General features: G+C 40.1%; 1 protein-coding gene across 1 annotated transcript in view; it reads left to right on the top strand.

Moving 5' to 3' along the window:
• Window positions 1-18,553, top strand: part of TRIM66 (tripartite motif containing 66) — a 44,190-nt gene that overhangs the window by 15,642 nt on the left and 9,995 nt on the right. Inside the window, exons 4-12 of the mRNA XM_010145763.1 lie at window positions 202-334; window positions 941-1,057; window positions 2,099-2,213; window positions 3,508-3,654; window positions 3,800-3,917; window positions 5,002-5,882; window positions 6,692-6,853; window positions 16,748-17,020; window positions 17,224-17,446. Of these exons, the coding sequence (XP_010144065.1) occupies window positions 202-334; window positions 941-1,057; window positions 2,099-2,213; window positions 3,508-3,654; window positions 3,800-3,917; window positions 5,002-5,882; window positions 6,692-6,853; window positions 16,748-17,020; window positions 17,224-17,446 (2,169 nt within the window). The remainder of the gene's footprint in view (window positions 1-201; window positions 335-940; window positions 1,058-2,098; window positions 2,214-3,507; window positions 3,655-3,799; window positions 3,918-5,001; window positions 5,883-6,691; window positions 6,854-16,747; window positions 17,021-17,223; window positions 17,447-18,553) is intronic.

Genomic DNA, 18,553 nt, shown 5'->3' with positions numbered 1-18,553 from the left:
TTTGATGTGCTCAGTTTGTAGGATGTATAAGGCCAGGAAACAAATATAAACAAACCCAGCTTCACCTAATCAGATGGTTCCAGGGTCTGGGTCTTCTAAAAATAGCATCAAAACTTTCAATAAAATTGTGAGTTTGTCAACTCTTTTTCTGAACTATAGTAGTTATCCTTGTCAGTGACACCAGTGCTTTATATTCCTCAGCAACTGAAGGTGAAGCAAGTGAGTTTTCCTTATCTTGTCCGGTGCACCCTCATGAGCCACTCAAGCTGTTTTGTGAGACTTGTGATACCCTTACGTGCCACAGCTGCCTCCTGACAGAGCATAAGGAACACAGGTACCACACATTGACAGCTTCATCATAATCCTGTCTAAAACTGCAGCTAATTTAGATTTAAGATTGTTCATCTGCATTTCCTGTCAGCTGAAGTTGCCGGCTAGTCCAAACTTAGAAGCCGCAAACTCAGTTCAGTTTTCTTATGCCCAAGCGTAAGAACATGGGTTACTGCCCTCACGGAATCACTCACTGCTCTCAGCAGTTGTATTTTTTTCTGCCCAGATGCTGTGCGTGCATTTGCATTCCTGTGATTGTGGTCAAAGCCACACCCGGAATTAAACATTTAGCCTGGTTCAGTGGTCTTTATTACAGACATCGTGACTGTGCAAGCTGAGAGTTAACAATGCTTAAGCATGCTGCTTCCTTGTGGAAGAGTGTGAGCTCTGTAAGGGATTGTCTATAGAGTGACAGCTTCTGTGAGATGCCTGCCTATATGAGGGATGACAATGTTCAGCTGCCACAGAGAATATCTGTAGTAGGAAAGGAACAGGGAACCATGTCCAGACAGGTCATAAGGCAGACGGTCCCCTAAACTTATCAATAGATAAGTTGATTACATATCGACAGAAAAAAAACATGGTGTGAGAATTTCCTCTTCTTTCACAGGTTCAGACATCTTGATGAAGCTTTGCAAAATCAGAGAGTTATCCTGGAAAATGTCATAACTAAAGTAGAAGAGAAAAGAAGTGACATTCAGGTTTCAGCTAAACAGCTTGAAGACAGGTAGTTGCTATGCAGGTTTTTTTTGTTATGAAAGTGGGTGATTAGTCAAAATATTATTTTCACTAAATGTGGGTTAACAGAAATAAATGCATATTTATTTTTTCTTGAAGCATAGGAATAATAGGAAGATTAAAAATATCAAATTCATGTTTAAGTGATAATGACATGTCATGGCATTGTACTACATGATTCCATAGTCCTTATAAGACATGAGACAGCTGACTTCAGAGTCAAGATTTCTTTGTATAATCTGTTTCCAAACTACAACTTGAAAAGATTAGAAATAGACTACTTTTAAAATACCTTATTTCTTAAGAAACTTCAAAACAAGCAGCAATTCCAGTCGACTAGTATAAAAACATTTCATCATATGAACTGCATTTTGACTACCAGTAATGTATTTGTTACAGGAAAGAGTTGGACCTGTTGGAGGGGGCCCAGAGGTGGCCACAACAATGATCTAAGGGCTGGAACCCCTGTGCTGTGAGGACAGGCTGAGAGAGTTGGGGTTGTTCAGCCTGGAGAAGGCTCTGGGGTGAACATATAGCAGCCTTCCAGTACTTACAGGGGACTTATAGGAATGATGGGAACAAACTTTTTGGCAGGGCTTATTGCAGCAGAACAAGGGGTGATGTTTTAAGCTAGAAGAGGGAGACTTAGACTAGTTATAAGGAAGAAATCTTTTATGCTGAGGGTGGTGAAACACTGGCACAGGTTGCCCAGAGAAGAGGTAGATGCCCCATCCCTGGAAACATTGCAGGTCAGGTTGGATGGGGCTCTGAGCAACCTGCTCTGGTTGAAGATGTCCCTGCTCACTGCAGGTGATTGGACTAGACCTTTGAAGTCCTTTCCAGCCCAAACCATTCTGTGATGCTAGGATTCTATGTTTGAAGGGAATTGTGGGAGAACTTGTGGGAAATGGTACAACTTTCATTGGAGTTCTCCAATAGTTAGATCAGGTCTTGTAACAAGTAACTCCTAAACTCTGAATAAATGGTGTATCAGTTGGCTCATCCAGGGGTGTGTATCTCTTACCCACAGGTTGCTTGAAGTAAAACATTTATACAAAAAGGTAGAAAATCAAATAAAAATGGCCAAGATGATATTGATGAATGAAATCAGTAAACGAACAAACATCCTTCTTGAACAACTTGAAGTAAGTAACGCTAGTTTCTCTGACACTTTAGTAAATTAAAATAAATTATATGTAATCCCAGTGCCAATGGGAGGATATAGCCTGTGAATTATTGTCCCTTTCCTTATGTTTTCAATTTTTTTTTCCCTTGCAGAATTTTATGTGGAATCAATGGTTGACAAAGGTTCAGGATGAAGTTGCAAAATGTTTGCTTATCATGTGTTAACCACATTTTGTAATGCAGCTACAGATAAGATGTGTGCTCCTTCTGAGTGCTTACAAAACCAGCCAGCTTCTGGTTTTAATTTGTAGAAGAGCACTAGCAGCACGTTTAATACCTTGTTTTGAAAGTAATCCTTTGTTCTACTTTCTATAACAGAGCCTGCAGTTTTGACTGTTCAGTTTTTGGATGTCTAGTTGAAGCACATATGATTTTGTTTTGAAATGTGTCAAGCACAAAAATTGCTATCAGATCTGATCAGAATTTCCCGTTCTCAGTTACTCTTGAGTGATTTTAGCTGATATTGGACAGACAAGGCACTTGACACTTGCTGGCTACCTTTGGCTTACATGTTTGACTCAAAGCAGTTTTCAGAAAACAGAAGTGTATGTTCTCATTTCAGTATTATTAAACATTAAGTAAATTCAGTGTTTGTGTGTTTTGACAAAACTTCAGTGTTTGTCTGAGTTGTCTATAACCACAACCGAACTGTGCATAGACTTGAAGTAAATGCACGGCATCGAATGAAATCAGGAGGTGCCAGTTCAAAACAAACAAGGGCAGATAGTTCCTCACATAAATGGGACATGAGTGTGGAACTCCTTGCTGCAAGATATTGTATGTGGCTTCAAAAGGAATTAGACAAATTCATAGAAAAAGACAGAGAGGATGATACTGTGCCTTTGTGGTTCCTAAATTATGAATTGCTGGAGAGTGGAAGACCACGGTGAGGAAATGCTGCAAGCTTCCCCTCTTCATGTATTCTTTCTTGGGTCTTTTCTTTTGTCTATTGTAAGAAACAAAAAACGGGTCCAGGTGTAAATTTCATCCAGCTTATGCAGCTCTCTTGGGTTACGTTACTCTGTTAAACGAAGGGGAGAATGATGTAGGTTGTTTGCTCCTGGAGAAGACACTGTTCTTCCTGGATTCACACATACCTGTGGAATAGGATTTGCTTTTCTTTTTATGACTGGTGGTTGAAAGAGATTCTAAATAACAGTGCCCCTGCAAATAATGCATAACATAATGCTAATGATTGTATGCATTATGTGTGAAGAATGACATCTATCTTCTACTGATTCACATTATTAACAGAAAATCACCAGTGAAAGGAAGCAGAAATTGGAGCAACAACTGCAAGGTGTCGTGGTTTTAAGCAGACAGGTAGAACATGTGCAGAACTTCATCAGCTGGGCTGTGTGCAGTAAAAACAGCATCCCGTTTCTCTTCAGTAAAGAATTGGTAAGAGCAATACTTATTTTGTCAGTAAATTGAAATTGTGCAGTAAATGTGAAAGCTGTTTTAAGGCTTTAATATTTCTCAAATAAAACATTTTTCATGATCTTATGATTATGAATAAAATCATCATCCTTAGGTTTGTTACCAGATTGTATTTCAGATTCAGCGCTTGTTAGAGACAAACTGTAACACAGACGTAGGCCCTCCTCTGAAGATCAGGTTTGCTTGGGATCCCTCCTACTGGACTAAACAACTGTCCAATTTGGGTAAGAAAAATATATTCTTGTCTAGCTTTGGGCTCTTGCCTAATAAACAAGAGATACAGACAATACAGCAGTTTCCCTCCTTGTTTTGTTTTGACTGCCAGTTTTGTACCTCTTGTCACATTCTAAAGAAAAACAAGCGTGGCTGAACTTCGCTGTTTTTTCCGTCTAGTTTTATCAATAGCTTTGTACAACGCTGTGACACTGGCAGTCCTGTAAGGAGTACCCTGGGTGAAATGGAGTATCGACAGCAGACCGTGTGCTGTTTCCTCTCCCTGACCCCAGGAGAGCTGGGCTCGGTCACACCTGTGTTCCCCAGATCCTTCAGTATCTTAGTGGCTAAGGGACCTGAGCAGTGCTTGAGACACTTAGAATTAACAGGCGCCAAGATGGCTTTAACACATTGACTGTATATAATTACAGTGTTATTTATCTAATGAATGTGCATACCGTGACTGTTTCCCACGAGCTATAAATTTCCCAGCTGCAATGGGTTTTTACAGTAAATTCAGTTCAATGGGCCGATCAATAGTCTGAAAGATGGGTTCCCTTCCCATTTTAAGATATTTAAATCTAGATGGGATAAAACACTATCAAACGTATTAAAGGGAATAATCTCTTGACTAAAAGCATGTACAATATCTGTTCATAGGTCACTTCTATTTCTAGTTTTACAATTCTCACCTACATAGCATCAATCTCTTTTTTATTTTTTGTAACTTTCACCCTGGAAGCTGTCTTTGGTACCTGTGCTTATACTTTAGTAAAAAAGTGAATGTATAAGTCATATCCATCAGCTAATATAAAATAACTTGAGGTCAATTTTTCAAAGCATTTGCTGGTAATTCAACCATGAATTCCACTGCCATCAGTGGGAGTTTGGTATGATTTTAAATCACTGAAAAATCTTGAAAAATTTGTCTTGAAGGTATGTTGACAGACTGTATGGATGGGATATTTGAATGTCTTTTATATTTGAAATAAAGACAAGGAAATGGCCATTGTTCACAGTTTTTATTGTGTAAATACTAATTTTATTGTGTAAAATTAAGATCATAGGAGGGAGTAAATTTGCTGTTTTGTCCAGGAGGTTTCACTATGGAAGGTGGACACATTTCTCACCCGGAGGTACTACGCCATGGTGATGCGCAAGGATTACAGACCTCCTTAATTCATGAGTGCCATTCACCAGCATCACCGCAGGGGCCTGTAAATAGCGAGCCACATCAGTTTCTACCTGCAGGTCAGTGTCCAGCACCTGTGTGGTGCTCGCACTGCCTCGGCATACCTCATCCGAACAAAGCTCAGGCTTCTTGCCAAGACAGAAACTGCCATCAACATTTTCGAGAACCTCCTGAACTGCCTCAGCAGCACTTTCCTCTGCAGTGCAGCGTGCAGCAACGTGACAAAGAGCAAAGGGGTGCCCCCCAGCCTATGAAACTAACACAGTCTGGGCTGGCACAGCAGTCATGGTCAGAGACAGAGAATGTGTCCGGCAGGGTGGGAAAGCAATTACCACGCCAGCAGCTGCAGCAGACTGCACACCCGGGTTACGCTGTTGTACCGCATGAGGCTCAGCAAGTCCACACGAGCCACCCACAGCCATTCCATACACAGGCTTCTTTGCAGACATCAACTGTGCAAGTGCAACTTGGTCATCTCCAGAAGATAAAAACTAACCACTCGCAGCAGCCACCGCAGCGGCAGCTGCCAGCAGCATCACCAGTGTCAGGTCAGAATGAGAACACCCACAAGCAAGTCATCCAGCAGAGCCTGGACATAATGCACCACCAGTTTGAACTGGAGGAGATGAAAAAGGATCTAGAGCTTCTTCTGCAGGCCCAAGGACAGTCCAGCTTGCAGCTGAACCAAGCCAAGCCACCTCAGCATGTTCAACAGACCATAGTCGGTCAAATCAACTACATAGTAAGGCAACCAGCCCCAGCTCAGCAACAGGATGAAGCACAAGTAAGTTCTCTAAAAGTTCTTTCCTATTGTGTTTAGACAAGGTGAGCAGCAGGTGGGAGAATAAAAGCATCATCATTCCTCCTTTGTGAATCGGTAATGGAGGACTGCAGTAGTCTCACTCACCAGTTCACTGGAAACTTTAAGTCCTGAGTCCTTGAAAAAGATTCCCTTTTTGATTCTGAATGATTAGTGAGAGTGAAGAATACCTTTTTTTTTTTTCCCTGAGAGTTATTTTCCATTCTACTAGTAACTTCTCTTGCTACTGCGTCATGTCCTTTAAGATTTTCATCAGTATTCATACATGCTGTTCTGTTACAGTTTTGTCAGCAGGTCTAATTTCTCCTCTTTTCCGCTGTTGATAAGAACCCTGCTTTTGAAACAGGCACAGAGCTTGGTGGTGAACATCCAAACTACAAGGCAGATAAGGTGCACAATAAGGTGGCTTTGAAACTCATTCAGAACAGTGGGGATTGCAGCAGAAAGGTGGCTGGGACTTCCCATTGTGTAAATTCTGTGGAGTTCCTGACTTGAATAGCTCTCAAAGTGGCTTACCTGTAGGGGCAGACTGCAGGCTTTTGGAGTAGCTGTACATTTCAGCAGCTTTATTGATTTTTGTAAATTATTTTTTAAATTTACTAATGCTTGAGAGAAATTTTTCTGTATTCATTTATCTTGCTACTTAGGTTTATTTTGTTGTTTTAGGGTCTTTCCAGTCTTGTCATATTGTGTATGTTGTGAGTTAATGTGAATTTGTTACCATTTTTCTTTCTGAGATTTTGAAAACACGTATTCTTAATTGTGATTTGTAGGTCTGTGAGAGTTCCACTGAACTTGATGCCCAGAAGCCTGTAATTCCTCTTGACAAAAGTGATAGCCCCTCCCTGTCACTGTCACTAGATGAAGAAGCTGGTGTCAGCAGTCACTCCCCTGAGAGCGCATTGCAACCATCACCTTTCCATCCAGTGACAAAGGTATAAAGAACTTTTTAAAAAAGAACCATATTTTAAAGGGAGAACATGATTTGATAACATTGAATATAATATAGAACTGGAATTTGCAATCAGGTTGGGAAAACTAAAATATAGTAAAAATCAACACAATGGCTTGTAAATCTTGGAAGACAATCAATCATAGCCTAACCTAGTGTGCGTCTCCCAGGAAGGTGCCCTCACTGTGCTGTAGCCGGGACCAGCAGCTGTTCTGTAAGCACACTGGTGGTGTTTAGATCTGGCTGGCATGATTGTTAAGCATGAACTGCTCAATAAACAGGAGACCTGTTTCCTCACTGAGTAAATTCTGTCCAGTCCCTATCCCTAGGGATTTAACTATCAGGACTTGCTAATTATCATGCTAGCAGCAGTTAATATGAGTCAAAGATTCTGATGAAATCAAGCCTGAGAAACATCCTCCAAAATAGTTGCCCCAGAAATAACTACGCTAATTATTACTGAAGATGCAGTGCCTGAAAGGGATGTAATTCTCTTATACTCCTTCTCCTTGTTCATGAATAAGCAGAAAAATCACAGATTTCTGTATCTCTAGAATATTTTATCACATTGTAGAGCCATGCTTTGATCCTTCCACCTTCTGGGAGGCCCTAACTATTGAAGAAGCAGCATAAACAAAACCAGGAGGGTTCATCTTTATTAGTGGGTATCACCAGTGCATTTGAGACAGAGAAGCTACGTTTTACCTCTCCATACAGTTTGTTTAAAATACTCCAAACAGTACTTCATATTCTGGTTGCTCAAATCTATTTGGTGCTTCTGTGCATGTCTCATGTTGTGTACTACATAGAAGTCCTTCACAGATATTTTTCCTTGGAATTTGTGTGTGCAATATTGTGGAAGAACTTGTCTTTTCTTACTAGCCCCAAAAAGGAAGTTATTTTATCCTTCTTTGGTATGCAGCTTTGTTGACCCAACGTATTTATGATGCAATACCCTCTCAGAGTTGTTTGAGATGCTTTTGGGAATTGTAGAGACATGGAAAGGTAATAATTACCGAGAGTCTGGAAGAAGCATGCAAATCAGATTTGGACACTGCAAAGAAATCTGCAATTGCTAACTTAATCCTGGTCCAGGCTGATGGTATCTTGCAACATTCTGAGACGATGCTCTTTGGCTCTGAGCTTTCACATATGAAAGCAGATGTCCCTTAACCTCTGATGACAGAGCACAGGACTCGGGAAAGCTATGCAAATTTTCTAGAATAGGGTTTCCTTTGCTTTAGAATGTGACTGTAAAAATTGAAGATGTGTTTTTAAGGCCTGAGCAAGACCGTGAATCCAAACACGTACTTTTCTTCTAATGCAGACACACTCAAAGTTATTTGGGAAAATAAATGGTGACACTAACGAGCTAGCTTTCAGAGGCTGTTTTTACAAGCATGTTAAAGAAGCTGCCCTTTGCCTTCTGGGCCTGTAAAGGAAGGTTACTCTCAACAGTTTAAATAAGAAAAGTCAGAAAGAGGGAAGAAAGTAGAAACAGATGTGCGAGAGAGAGACTAGTGTAGTCTGATGAGAAAATGAGGAGAAAAAAAGGAAGAACTGCTGGTTCATTGCTGTACAAGTTGAGAAGGCAGCAAGAGGAAGATACTCCTAGGAAAAAAAAGGAAATTTTTTTAATGGTGCTGAGAAGCGTATGTTCTTTTGCAGAAAGCACAGGTGTCTCTGGGTGTTGTGTTTTTTTTTTTTTTTTTTTTATTGTTTTATTTTACCTCTTCCAGAAATGGGGCGTATGTTCTTTTGCAGAAAGCACAGGTGTCTCTGGGTGTTGTGTTTTTTTTTTTTTTTTTTTTACTAGTTTCATTGTACCTCTGCAAGAAATGAGGACGTTCAATGGCTACAGTACCCCATCTTTGCTTGTATTTATCTCCTATAATGAGCTGTTTGGGATGAAGCCATAACATTCTGGCAGCTCTGGCAATGCCTAATTAGAAGTGGTGAAGGGAAACAGTTCAGTAAGGAAACTCTTGAAATATATTCTTCACGAACGCTCTTTAAAAATGTCTGGCCACTTTTGCTGACAGGTTAAATCTAGGCTTAAGTGGGAGATCAGTTCCTATTTAAGAATGAGGGAATGTGTCTCTTCATTCTCATCTGTGTTTCACCTGATTAAACATTTTCACTCCCATCTGCAGACAAAAATTTCTGTATATGTGTTTGTCCATTTACTCTCATATGCCTGGATTCAGAACATTTCATCTCTCTCAAATTCTTGGAGAATGTGGAAAAAGTGAATGTGGATAAGTCCAAAATACTGAACTTGGAAAATATGGTGGAGAAAATGGCTAGAGAAAAAACCTTTTGCTGCCTGGAGAAGAACTGTATTCTTCCTTTTGGAGAATAATTGATACTGGACTTCTTGGCCTTGTGTTTGAAGTTCTGCCGCCTTTGTGTGCAGCATTCCTAGTGGAGTAGGTAATTCTCTGGCTGCTGAGTCTCTTTCATTAAAGAGAAAGCAATGTGAACCAGTATGTGGCAAAACTCAGAATCAACTGTTTAGTGATATGTTTGCCAAGACCTGTCAAAAAATAAAAGCTTCTGTTAGCCCAGCAGTTTCCTTTATTTGGGGGGGCGGGGAGGCAAGGCTTGATTGCTCATGTACTTAAACATCTGTGCCTTAATTTTGAAACATGTTTATGGTATGAATTTGATACTATTGACTGATAACTAGATGAATTTTCTGCATACTGGATCGTATGTATGGGTGAGACAGTATAGAGCAGATGCTGTTAATAGTTTGGGATCACAGTGTTACTCATAAAGGGGGACACCACAGTTACGTTATTCAGATCATCCCAGACAAGTGCTAGTGTGGCCGTTACACTACACCACAGCGTGAGGCACTTGTACACCACGCGAATGCCTTTGGATTCAAAGAAGGCCTGTTCAGGTTGTTCTGATGAGTACTGTTTCATGTCCCTCACATTTAAAGCTGGTTTTTGATACGTGAAAATTGAAAAGCAAGGATGAAGCATTTCACGCACTTGTAAAATGTCTTTGTGTGTTACATTTCACTGTCTATGAGGACACAAATTAAATCGAACTTCACTGAGCAGACAGAATTTTGCCTTCACAGTGATATAAAAAAAGGTGTTTCTAGTTGGCATTGATCAGAAACATTGGCCTCAAGGCTACTGTTGTCTCAAAATTCAGAGTGGTTCCTGTCAGCGCCCAGCTGCTCTGTATGTATGTGTGTAGCATAGTCTAAACGTGTAATTTCAGTTATATGTGGGCTCCTTTACATTTGTTTCAGTGGTTTTGGAACATTAATGGTGATATTTTGTCAGCCTTTCTATCTTCCTGTGTAGTCCTCTGTTCTTTCTCTGTGAATTGAATTTTTTGTGCAGAATTACTGTTTCTATACTTAGACCATCAGTTGTTTGATATGAGACAAGTATTGCACTTAGCATAACTTTGAACTCGATTAGCACCTTTTAAGAAAGAAATGGAAATTTTCCGTCAATGTGCAGAATGGATGTTTCTCTTCATGCTCCCCTGTCGGTGTACTCCATTCATGTAGCCAGGACCTCCCTTTTGGATTGTGCAGTTGTTCCGTCTCTGTGCCTGTCAAACACCCACCCTCTCCAGTAAGAATGCCAGCACGACAGAGGACAAATCTCAGAATAACTTTTGTGATAACTGCACTTTTGATCTGGGGAACCATGCCAAGTGCTAGCAAAGAGATTTTACACAAGCTATTGTGTAAATTTGTGAATTGCTAAGTTGCAGTGTGAAGGAGTGAGTACCCGATTAGATTAACAATTCTGTGGAAAGGGTTATCAACCTTCTGCAATACCTGGCCTTCCTGTTGCTTTTACATAGTATGATGTTCAGTTGTTAATTTTTTACAGGACTGGAGAAATCATCTATTCTGGAGCAGAGGTGAGAGTAGTAAGATATTTTTGGCCTAATTGTGTTTTCAGGAGCAATAATGGGTATGCAATCCCTGGTTTGCTTACATGTACCTAATTATCATTTGTGTCTGTGATGAGCAAGAGGTCTAAAGGCTGTACCTAGCATGTGAAGAAATATCATAATTACTGTAAATCAGTAGCACAGTTTTGTCGTTTGAGCCTCAGGTGCTGCTACCACAGACAATGTTGTTGTTGCAGGGCCAGCTGGATATCTCGCCTCCTCAGACTCTGTAAGTTCACCCCTTTCTCTAGTGAGGAGCAGGGCCTTTGCTTCTGGGAGGGAAGACTCCTTGTCTTGTTCAGCTGTTGGGTTGGGTCCTTGGCAGTGGAACACTCTGTACCATCCCCACTCATCCTGAAAACCTACCTGGCTTGAGCACTTGTGGTTCTGCCTTCTGGGACACTTACCAGTTGTGAGTAGGTTGGTCAGAGTCTGTCAAACTCAGGTTTGGTTATGTTCCTTAGCAACCTTTGAGGATTTCTCCCCTTGAGCTGTTATTCCACCTTCTAATTAAAATAAATCTCTGAGTAAGTTGTGCAGTGTATCAGTGAGTTATCGCTGGACAGTGTATCTGTTCATTTATAGCTGTAGCCAATAGCAGGTGCTTAGGAAAGGGTGTAAGAAACAGACAGATGTGAACTGATCCTTTGAGGATACCCTATCCCAGCTTCTAAAAACCAGCGCTTCAGGGACTTTCCAGTCTGAAGGTTATTCCCAGTTGTGTTTTGCAGCTCTTCACTGATCCCTCCTCTGTGAATTTGCCTAATCCGTTTTTTCAGTCCATTTTAATACTATTGGTCTCCTCAGCATGCTGCAGCAGCTGAGTTTTGCATTGCCTAAGTTCCTCTGTTTGCTTACTTTTAAGTCTGTTGCCTGATAATTTAGTAGGATGCCTTCTAGTTCTTGTCTTAGGAAACCAGTGAATAATCACTCTGTATTCACCACCTTTGTAATATCCGTATTTTATATGTCAGCTTTTTGAAACTGAAAAGTGATTGCTGGTCTCTCCTTTTTTTTTTTTTTTTCTTCCTTGGAAGCCATTCTATTCTTTGGTCCATTATATCTTTGGCCATTTTCCCTGTGTTTTATGGTTTTGATAAATTCTTTTTGAAACCGGGTGACCAGCAGTCATAATCAAGGTGCAAGCACATGGAAATTTTGTATAGTGCTCTAATGCTGATTTTTCTTATTGTTCTTTTTGATTTGCAGTAAGTCCCAGCTTCTTAGTTCAAGAGCTCCATTTATCTCAAGCACCATAAAGTACCTGAAATGGGGAATTCTAGAAAACATTCTATGTCATCTGAGGAGCACTCTTGAGAGCACTCAGAGAGCCGTCTGTTTTATTCCAATATATATGCAATGGTGGCATTTCATGCAACACTAACATAGTGACAATTGATGGTGGAACCTCTCAGCCTCTCCTGGGACTTCCATGCCTGTGTACTTCTAGGCTCCAACATGCCAATACTACTGTTCTACAGGATTATCAGAGAGAACAGTTGATCTCAGTCTGCTGTAGGTGGCATTTTGGGGTATTTTGCCCCAATAGACTCTCCCATGCTTTAGTAACGATAACTCTTCCTTCCTGGTAGCAAGTGCATGACTAATGGTATTTTTTCTTTTTCTTTAAAAGCATGTGAAATCTGTGGGACAGGGGTGGGGGGCTCAGCACAGGTGTTTTGTTTTGTTTTTTAATATTGCACTGAGCATGTTGTGATTACTGAGTAACTGAAAGTGATAATAGTTTAATACCCGACCCTAGGACATTGAATCTGAGCTTGGGACCAGGGCAGGTTTGTTGTTGCTGGTTTTTTTAGTATTAGGGAGATTAGAAGTGAATGAAATAATGATAACAGCCTGGAATCTAGGGTCCTGGAAATTCCTAAAGTATTTTTGACTTCAAATAATTGAGCTGCTTACAGCACAAATGTGTTCACGCTTAATGCAGTTAGGTACATTTCCCAGAATGTTAGTTTAACAAAACATTTTCCTTTGACCTGGAAAAGAGCATAAATAAAACATGATGCTGCTTGCTCCATACAATTGCTTTCTCCTTCTGCTTTAAGCCAGCTCCAGTTTATTCAGGCAAAATGTTAAGGAAGATTTGGATTCCTTTTCTCATAAAAATGGAAAGAAAAATCCTGCAGATTCTATTCTGAAATTGGGAATATGAATAGGAAGCATCTGTAGACTGTGTTATCAGCGCTGCTGTGTGCGGTGAGTTAAACAACTGGAATGGAGTAGTACATTTGTTTAACCTCCTAGCATAATGAGCTGCCAGGGGGATTGCTCCACTTAATAGCAGCCGTTCATTACTCTGCAACCATTTGCAGCGTGTTATTTCTCTTATAGCAAAGAGAATTGGCGGTTCCTAGTTTTAGCTTTCTTTATCTGTGACACTTAATGTCAACAGCCTTGAGACTTTGCCAAAACAATCCTAACAAATCCTAATCCCAGTGTTTCAAGGTAAGTATTTGCTTCTCAGAATTCTTCTGTATTAGTGCTGCATGTTTACACTGGACCTTTTTAAATGCAACAGTGATCAAAGAAATCTTTGAACTGATCAATATGTTGATTTTATGTTCTCTGAAGGCACTTTGCATGTTCTTTCTTCTTACCTTTCACTACCATAGCTATAAAATTTGTGGTAGAAGGCATTTTGGGGTGGTGATGCTGCTGCCATTATATTCTAAGAATCATCAGACCAAAATTAATTATGAGACAATGAGAATTCCATTTATAATGACATAGATGTAGTTCAGTGTGCCAGGCTGTACATTAAAATGTCAAAAGTTTCAAAATTAACCTACAGCTGAAGCCACCCTCTACCCAAGTGCATAATTAATGCTTCTTGTTGTTCAAAGGGTGCAATGTAAAAGCAACAGAGCTTTTATAAAACAGAGACCAGTTCTTTAAAGGCATCCCATTTGCAAAAACTAGCTGAACTGTCAAGGGAGAAGAGAAATTTTTGCTAATGGCAAAAGAAATGATTATTTTAGGGAGTGAATTAATAGGCTATTAATGAGCCTTGTTCCCAGTGCATTGTTCACTTCACACTTGACAGCAGCTCCATGGATCAGAATGGAATGTGTCTGTTCTTAACTGTGAGTTTTATATTTTGCACTGAAAGATCATAATGTTGCTTCATCATTAAAATAACCACAAAATTAACTTTTGCCCCAAGGGAAAGACAGATGGTAGTTTGATGGCCTCATTATTCTTTTTTCTTTTTAACAAGAGTAAGGTTTTATATTGGCTTATATAATCTAAAAAGTTCTCTGAAGAAACTGATGCTTCCTAGAAGGGTAAAAAGATAGTCATATAATACAATTGCATTTCACCTTTCTAAAAATTTTAATTATAAAAAAGTCTTATGTTTGTATCTATTTCTTTTTTATTGTGCAGTAGGAGTCATCCCAGTGACTACTCCCAGTAAGTAAACTTGTCTCACTGAAGCCAGGCTTAATCCTACTGTTGTCTTAGGAGGGCTAAAATTTTGCCTGCAGTGTGTATAGTTATACACAGACAGGTCTTCATGGGGTCCGGCTGCAGTATGTAACAGATGATGGAACGCTTTCATAACACAAGCGTAGGAGGATGTGTCTAACGGTTAGAAGGTCGTCTCCAGATACCTTGCTGTGCAGCTTTGGGTGGCGTGTCTACCACGTGTGTGCCTTAGCGTGCCCATTTCCAATGGAGCACAGCATCAGGTATTTCCTATTGACTCAGGAAGGAATTTGTGGATGCTTCATGCTTTGAGAGTCTGACTAAATAAATATTTAACTACCTCATACGTACTCAATTAGTGCTCACAAAGCAATTTGAAATAAGGGGAAAAGGCAAGACTGATTACAGTCCATCTGTTCAGTTCAAGCATGAATTCTGTTTGTTTTATTTTTTGTAAGGGATATGAGGACAATTCACATCTTTATTTTGTCAGCTAAAAAGACTTGTGATAAAAAGAGTGATGGAATGAAAAGGAAAATGTGTACTTGATAGGTCACATTTGTCACTGCATGTGCAGGGGCCTGTCACAAGCAAATTATGACAGAAAATGAACATTTTGTATCTTTGCAGACTCCTTTAGGGTGTGTGACCATGAAAGCTGGGTACCTTTCTGACCTACCTATATTTTTTTGGTTTGAAATCCAAGCATTCTTGAGAGTGCTCTATCAGACAGAGTACGTGGAAAATTGTGCTTCCCCGGATGCATTTCCTCATTGCCGCGTTCTAGTTTTCAGCTCAAATGTAAGGTAGGAAGAACATGTTTGACTAGTTCCAGCTGGTTCCAAGAAGTTGTTAGATCTCAGATGGCTTAGATCCAGGGACGTTCATTTACCCAAGAAAAGGAAAATGCCCGATACCCTGGCTGCAGAGACCCAGTACTCTCTGGGGTGCCTTCTACATGAGAGAAATGTTTAAAGCACACTCACTAAAGCGCTGTGTGGTAGGATGGCATGAACCTCCTCTAGCGCTGCTAGAGCTGACCTCTTCTCGAATGCCAGCCGTTTTGTCTCACTGAATATAAGTGGTCACTGTTCAGGCAAAGCTCCTGCTGTAGCATTTGTTGCAGTTTGAGGAAAAGGAAATGCAAGGAAATTACTGTTGGTGGGCAGAGTGTTCCCTTAGCCCATAAGTGATATGGATTGCAAGCAGAGGAATTCAGGACTGCCTTCTCTGGCATTATGTAGATTTACATGATTTACATAAGCACAACGGACAGCTCAGTCTAGGCTGTTGCCCTTACCACTATTGGGTGAAGATGGACAAAAATATCAAAATCCAAAACAGGGTAACAATTGAGAAAAATACTAATTAAATCTAGGAAATGGGCCCTATCTCAGTGTCACTGCTAAGTCACAGGCCCCTAGCAGAAAAATAACTACAGCAATGAACTTAAACTCTAATTAGATGACATCAATACATGTATTTTGTCTTGATTTATATTACAATGAGTGCTACTTACTGTATTGTAATCAAATGAAAAGAATTTGTTCAGTCAACTATCAAGGATGAAACACCAATGAACTATGATGAAATAAATGGAAAATTGCATATTTAAATGGCGCAGATTTGCATACTTAAGACTGCTTATATTTCCTTCGTATGGAAGCTAGAAGAGTCCTGATTTCAGTACGCGTTCCTGGATGTAAGGCAGCTTAAGGAAGTCACCTAGATGAGTGGATTTGCTTCGCTTTGCATAAGAGTATTTCAGTGGTTTTGACAGTGACAAATCATGAGACGGTAGAAAATGCATGTTGCTAAAACTATTTCAGACTCTGGTAAATATTCCCTTTCACTGGAAACTAGACAAGTACATCCTTTCCTCATTAGTACAAATAGGATCTTTCTGGATTTACACTATGATCTTTAAAGGGCAAGTGCCTTAAGTTTCAGTGGGACAGACTCACTACCTAGCGTAGTTTTCAGTGTCAGTAAGAGTAACAATAGTTTCATCCACTTGTGTCAGATCTGAATCTTATTTCTTCTGAATCTTCTTTCTGAATAAAGTGATCTGATGATTTTTGAATAAAATGATAATATTTCTGATCTGGTTCTTAATCTAGAATAACTTAACAGAAGCTAGTAGCGTTTATATCAAGGATTGATTTAGTACAATATTCTACATGCTTACATTTCCTACTCGTGGGGAGATAAAAATCGGGACCTTCTGGACTGATCAAAAGAAGACACGTTTGGTAAATCACAGAAGAGTAACCTAGGTGTCTCCTGTTTCTGTTTTCAGTTTTAACGGTGGAAATTAAAGCTTTTGGAAATGGTGTAAGATTACAAGAGATACTTTTAAGCTCTCATGATACAACAGGTTGATTACCTATAGCTGAAGCAGGGTGCCTCATCCATTACAGAAAGAACAGTAGCATTTTGCTGATGAAAAGCTGAATAACATGTTTGGTGGCTTTGTTTTTTTTTTTTCTTTTCCCAGTGTTCGACATCTTTAAACACTGTGGGCTTTTCAAAAGGTTTAGAAATGGAGCTACCTTCAACAAAGTTATCTAGCTTGGCCGATCCACAGGTGCAAGGTGCCGCTGCTGTAACTGTTGGCCCATCCCTGAATGCCCTTTGTGACTGTGATACCCCACCAGAGGCAGTGCCCAGCTACAGCCTGGCATTGGGCAGAGCTCCGAGTGACCAGAGCCATGGGGCTGCCACTGGTCCCACACCAGGCAATGCACTTCAGGGCAGCACGAAGTGCAAGGTAGGAATCGCTCAACCTCCTCTGCTAGAAGGGACTCCAGTTCCATTGATAGCATCTTACTGTTCGTCTGCCAAGCAAAGGCAGCTATTGCTCTAAGTAAAGTTTTCCTTATCTGGTGTTTGAGGACTGATTACAAGTTATTTTCTTAAGATGGAAATAAAGAAAACGAATAATAATAAAACTTACTATTTTTCCCCCTGAAGCTGGAAAATGAAGATTTCAATACTATAGATCATCCTCTAGAAAACAGCTTGGCTACTGCTGGGCAAGATGTAGTCAATGAATTAACTCTTTCTATGCAAAAAGTGCTGGAAGAACCTATTAATCTTTCCATCAAAAAATCTCAACATTGCACTTCTGAACTGCTCAGCACCACATCTTCCCTGCCCATGAATACCAGAACGAGGCAACTTGGAAGGAAAGCAGGTACCAGGCTTTTCTTTATTTCATTTAGATTTTTGGTCAGTCTGTCTTTTTGAGGACTGTGCATTGCAGGCATTGCAAAGCAGTATGCTTCTTAATGTATTTAGATATAAATGCGCTTTTCCAACAAGCTTCACGTATTATCAGAGTACTTAATCCAATGGAAAAGTGTGTTTGATCTCACTTGTGGAGGAAAACATGGAAATTATATGCCTTGAATTTGTAACATCCTTCATCTACAAACCAGAAACGAACGTATCTGTGTGAAGTATCTGGAGTATTAGTTCTCTTAGAAGCACTCCTGTTAATGAGACCTGCAGTTATGACTGTTGAAGAACTGGTTTGAAGAGTCCAATTAAAAAAAAAAAAATTACTTCCGAAATGTAATGTGTCTTCTAAGACCTTCACATCAGTAGCATAGCAAATTTTTGTTAGGTTAATACATTGCACAGTCTGTGCTTTTGCTTGGCTCTGTCTACTGCAGAACATTGTCTTCAGCCAAGGCCTATTTCTTCAGCCTTAATGGAGAATTAGACCTTGCTTAACTCTTTTCATGGGCAAATTGCCAACGTCCTTGAGCTGCAGTGTAAAGCCTTATGCCTGCAAACTCTAAAAGTCAATGGGACTACTCATGCAAGCAAGGCATTGCAGGATCAAGCTGTTATCCTGTGACTTATGCCAGTATTTGGCTGCTTGTCTCTGTAAAAGACGAATTAATATTTCTACCTCTGTGCTGTATTTTTATTCAGAGAATTCTAATTAGTACAAAGGAGGCCTAGCTCAGTGAGCCGAGGAAATGCATTTGTCTTCTCTTATGTGCTATGCCAAATTGTGACAATTATGCCATGATCGTTTGTGAGTTGTAAGAATCAGGTGCACTCCTAAAAAGCTCCTAAAAGCCTCAGTCAGGTTTAAGTGTCGTGAGAACAGCAGCTTTGTAGTCTCTGGTTTCGGCCATGTGATGCTACACACAGAAAACAGCCCCAACACTCAGAATCTCACTCTCAGTAATGGATGCTACAGATTTGCTCTGTGCAAAGTGCAGGTCCTGCTGTGTAAGAGAGTGGAAAGACTAAAGCCTTGAATGCCATGCTGCTCCCTTTTCAGCAG

Source organism: Buceros rhinoceros, unplaced genomic scaffold (assembly GCF_000710305.1).
Source record: "Buceros rhinoceros silvestris isolate BGI_N320 unplaced genomic scaffold, ASM71030v1 scaffold32290, whole genome shotgun sequence".
NCBI classification, from domain to species: domain Eukaryota; kingdom Metazoa; phylum Chordata; class Aves; order Bucerotiformes; family Bucerotidae; genus Buceros; species Buceros rhinoceros.
This window is presented reverse-complemented; position numbering and strand designations above follow the sequence as displayed.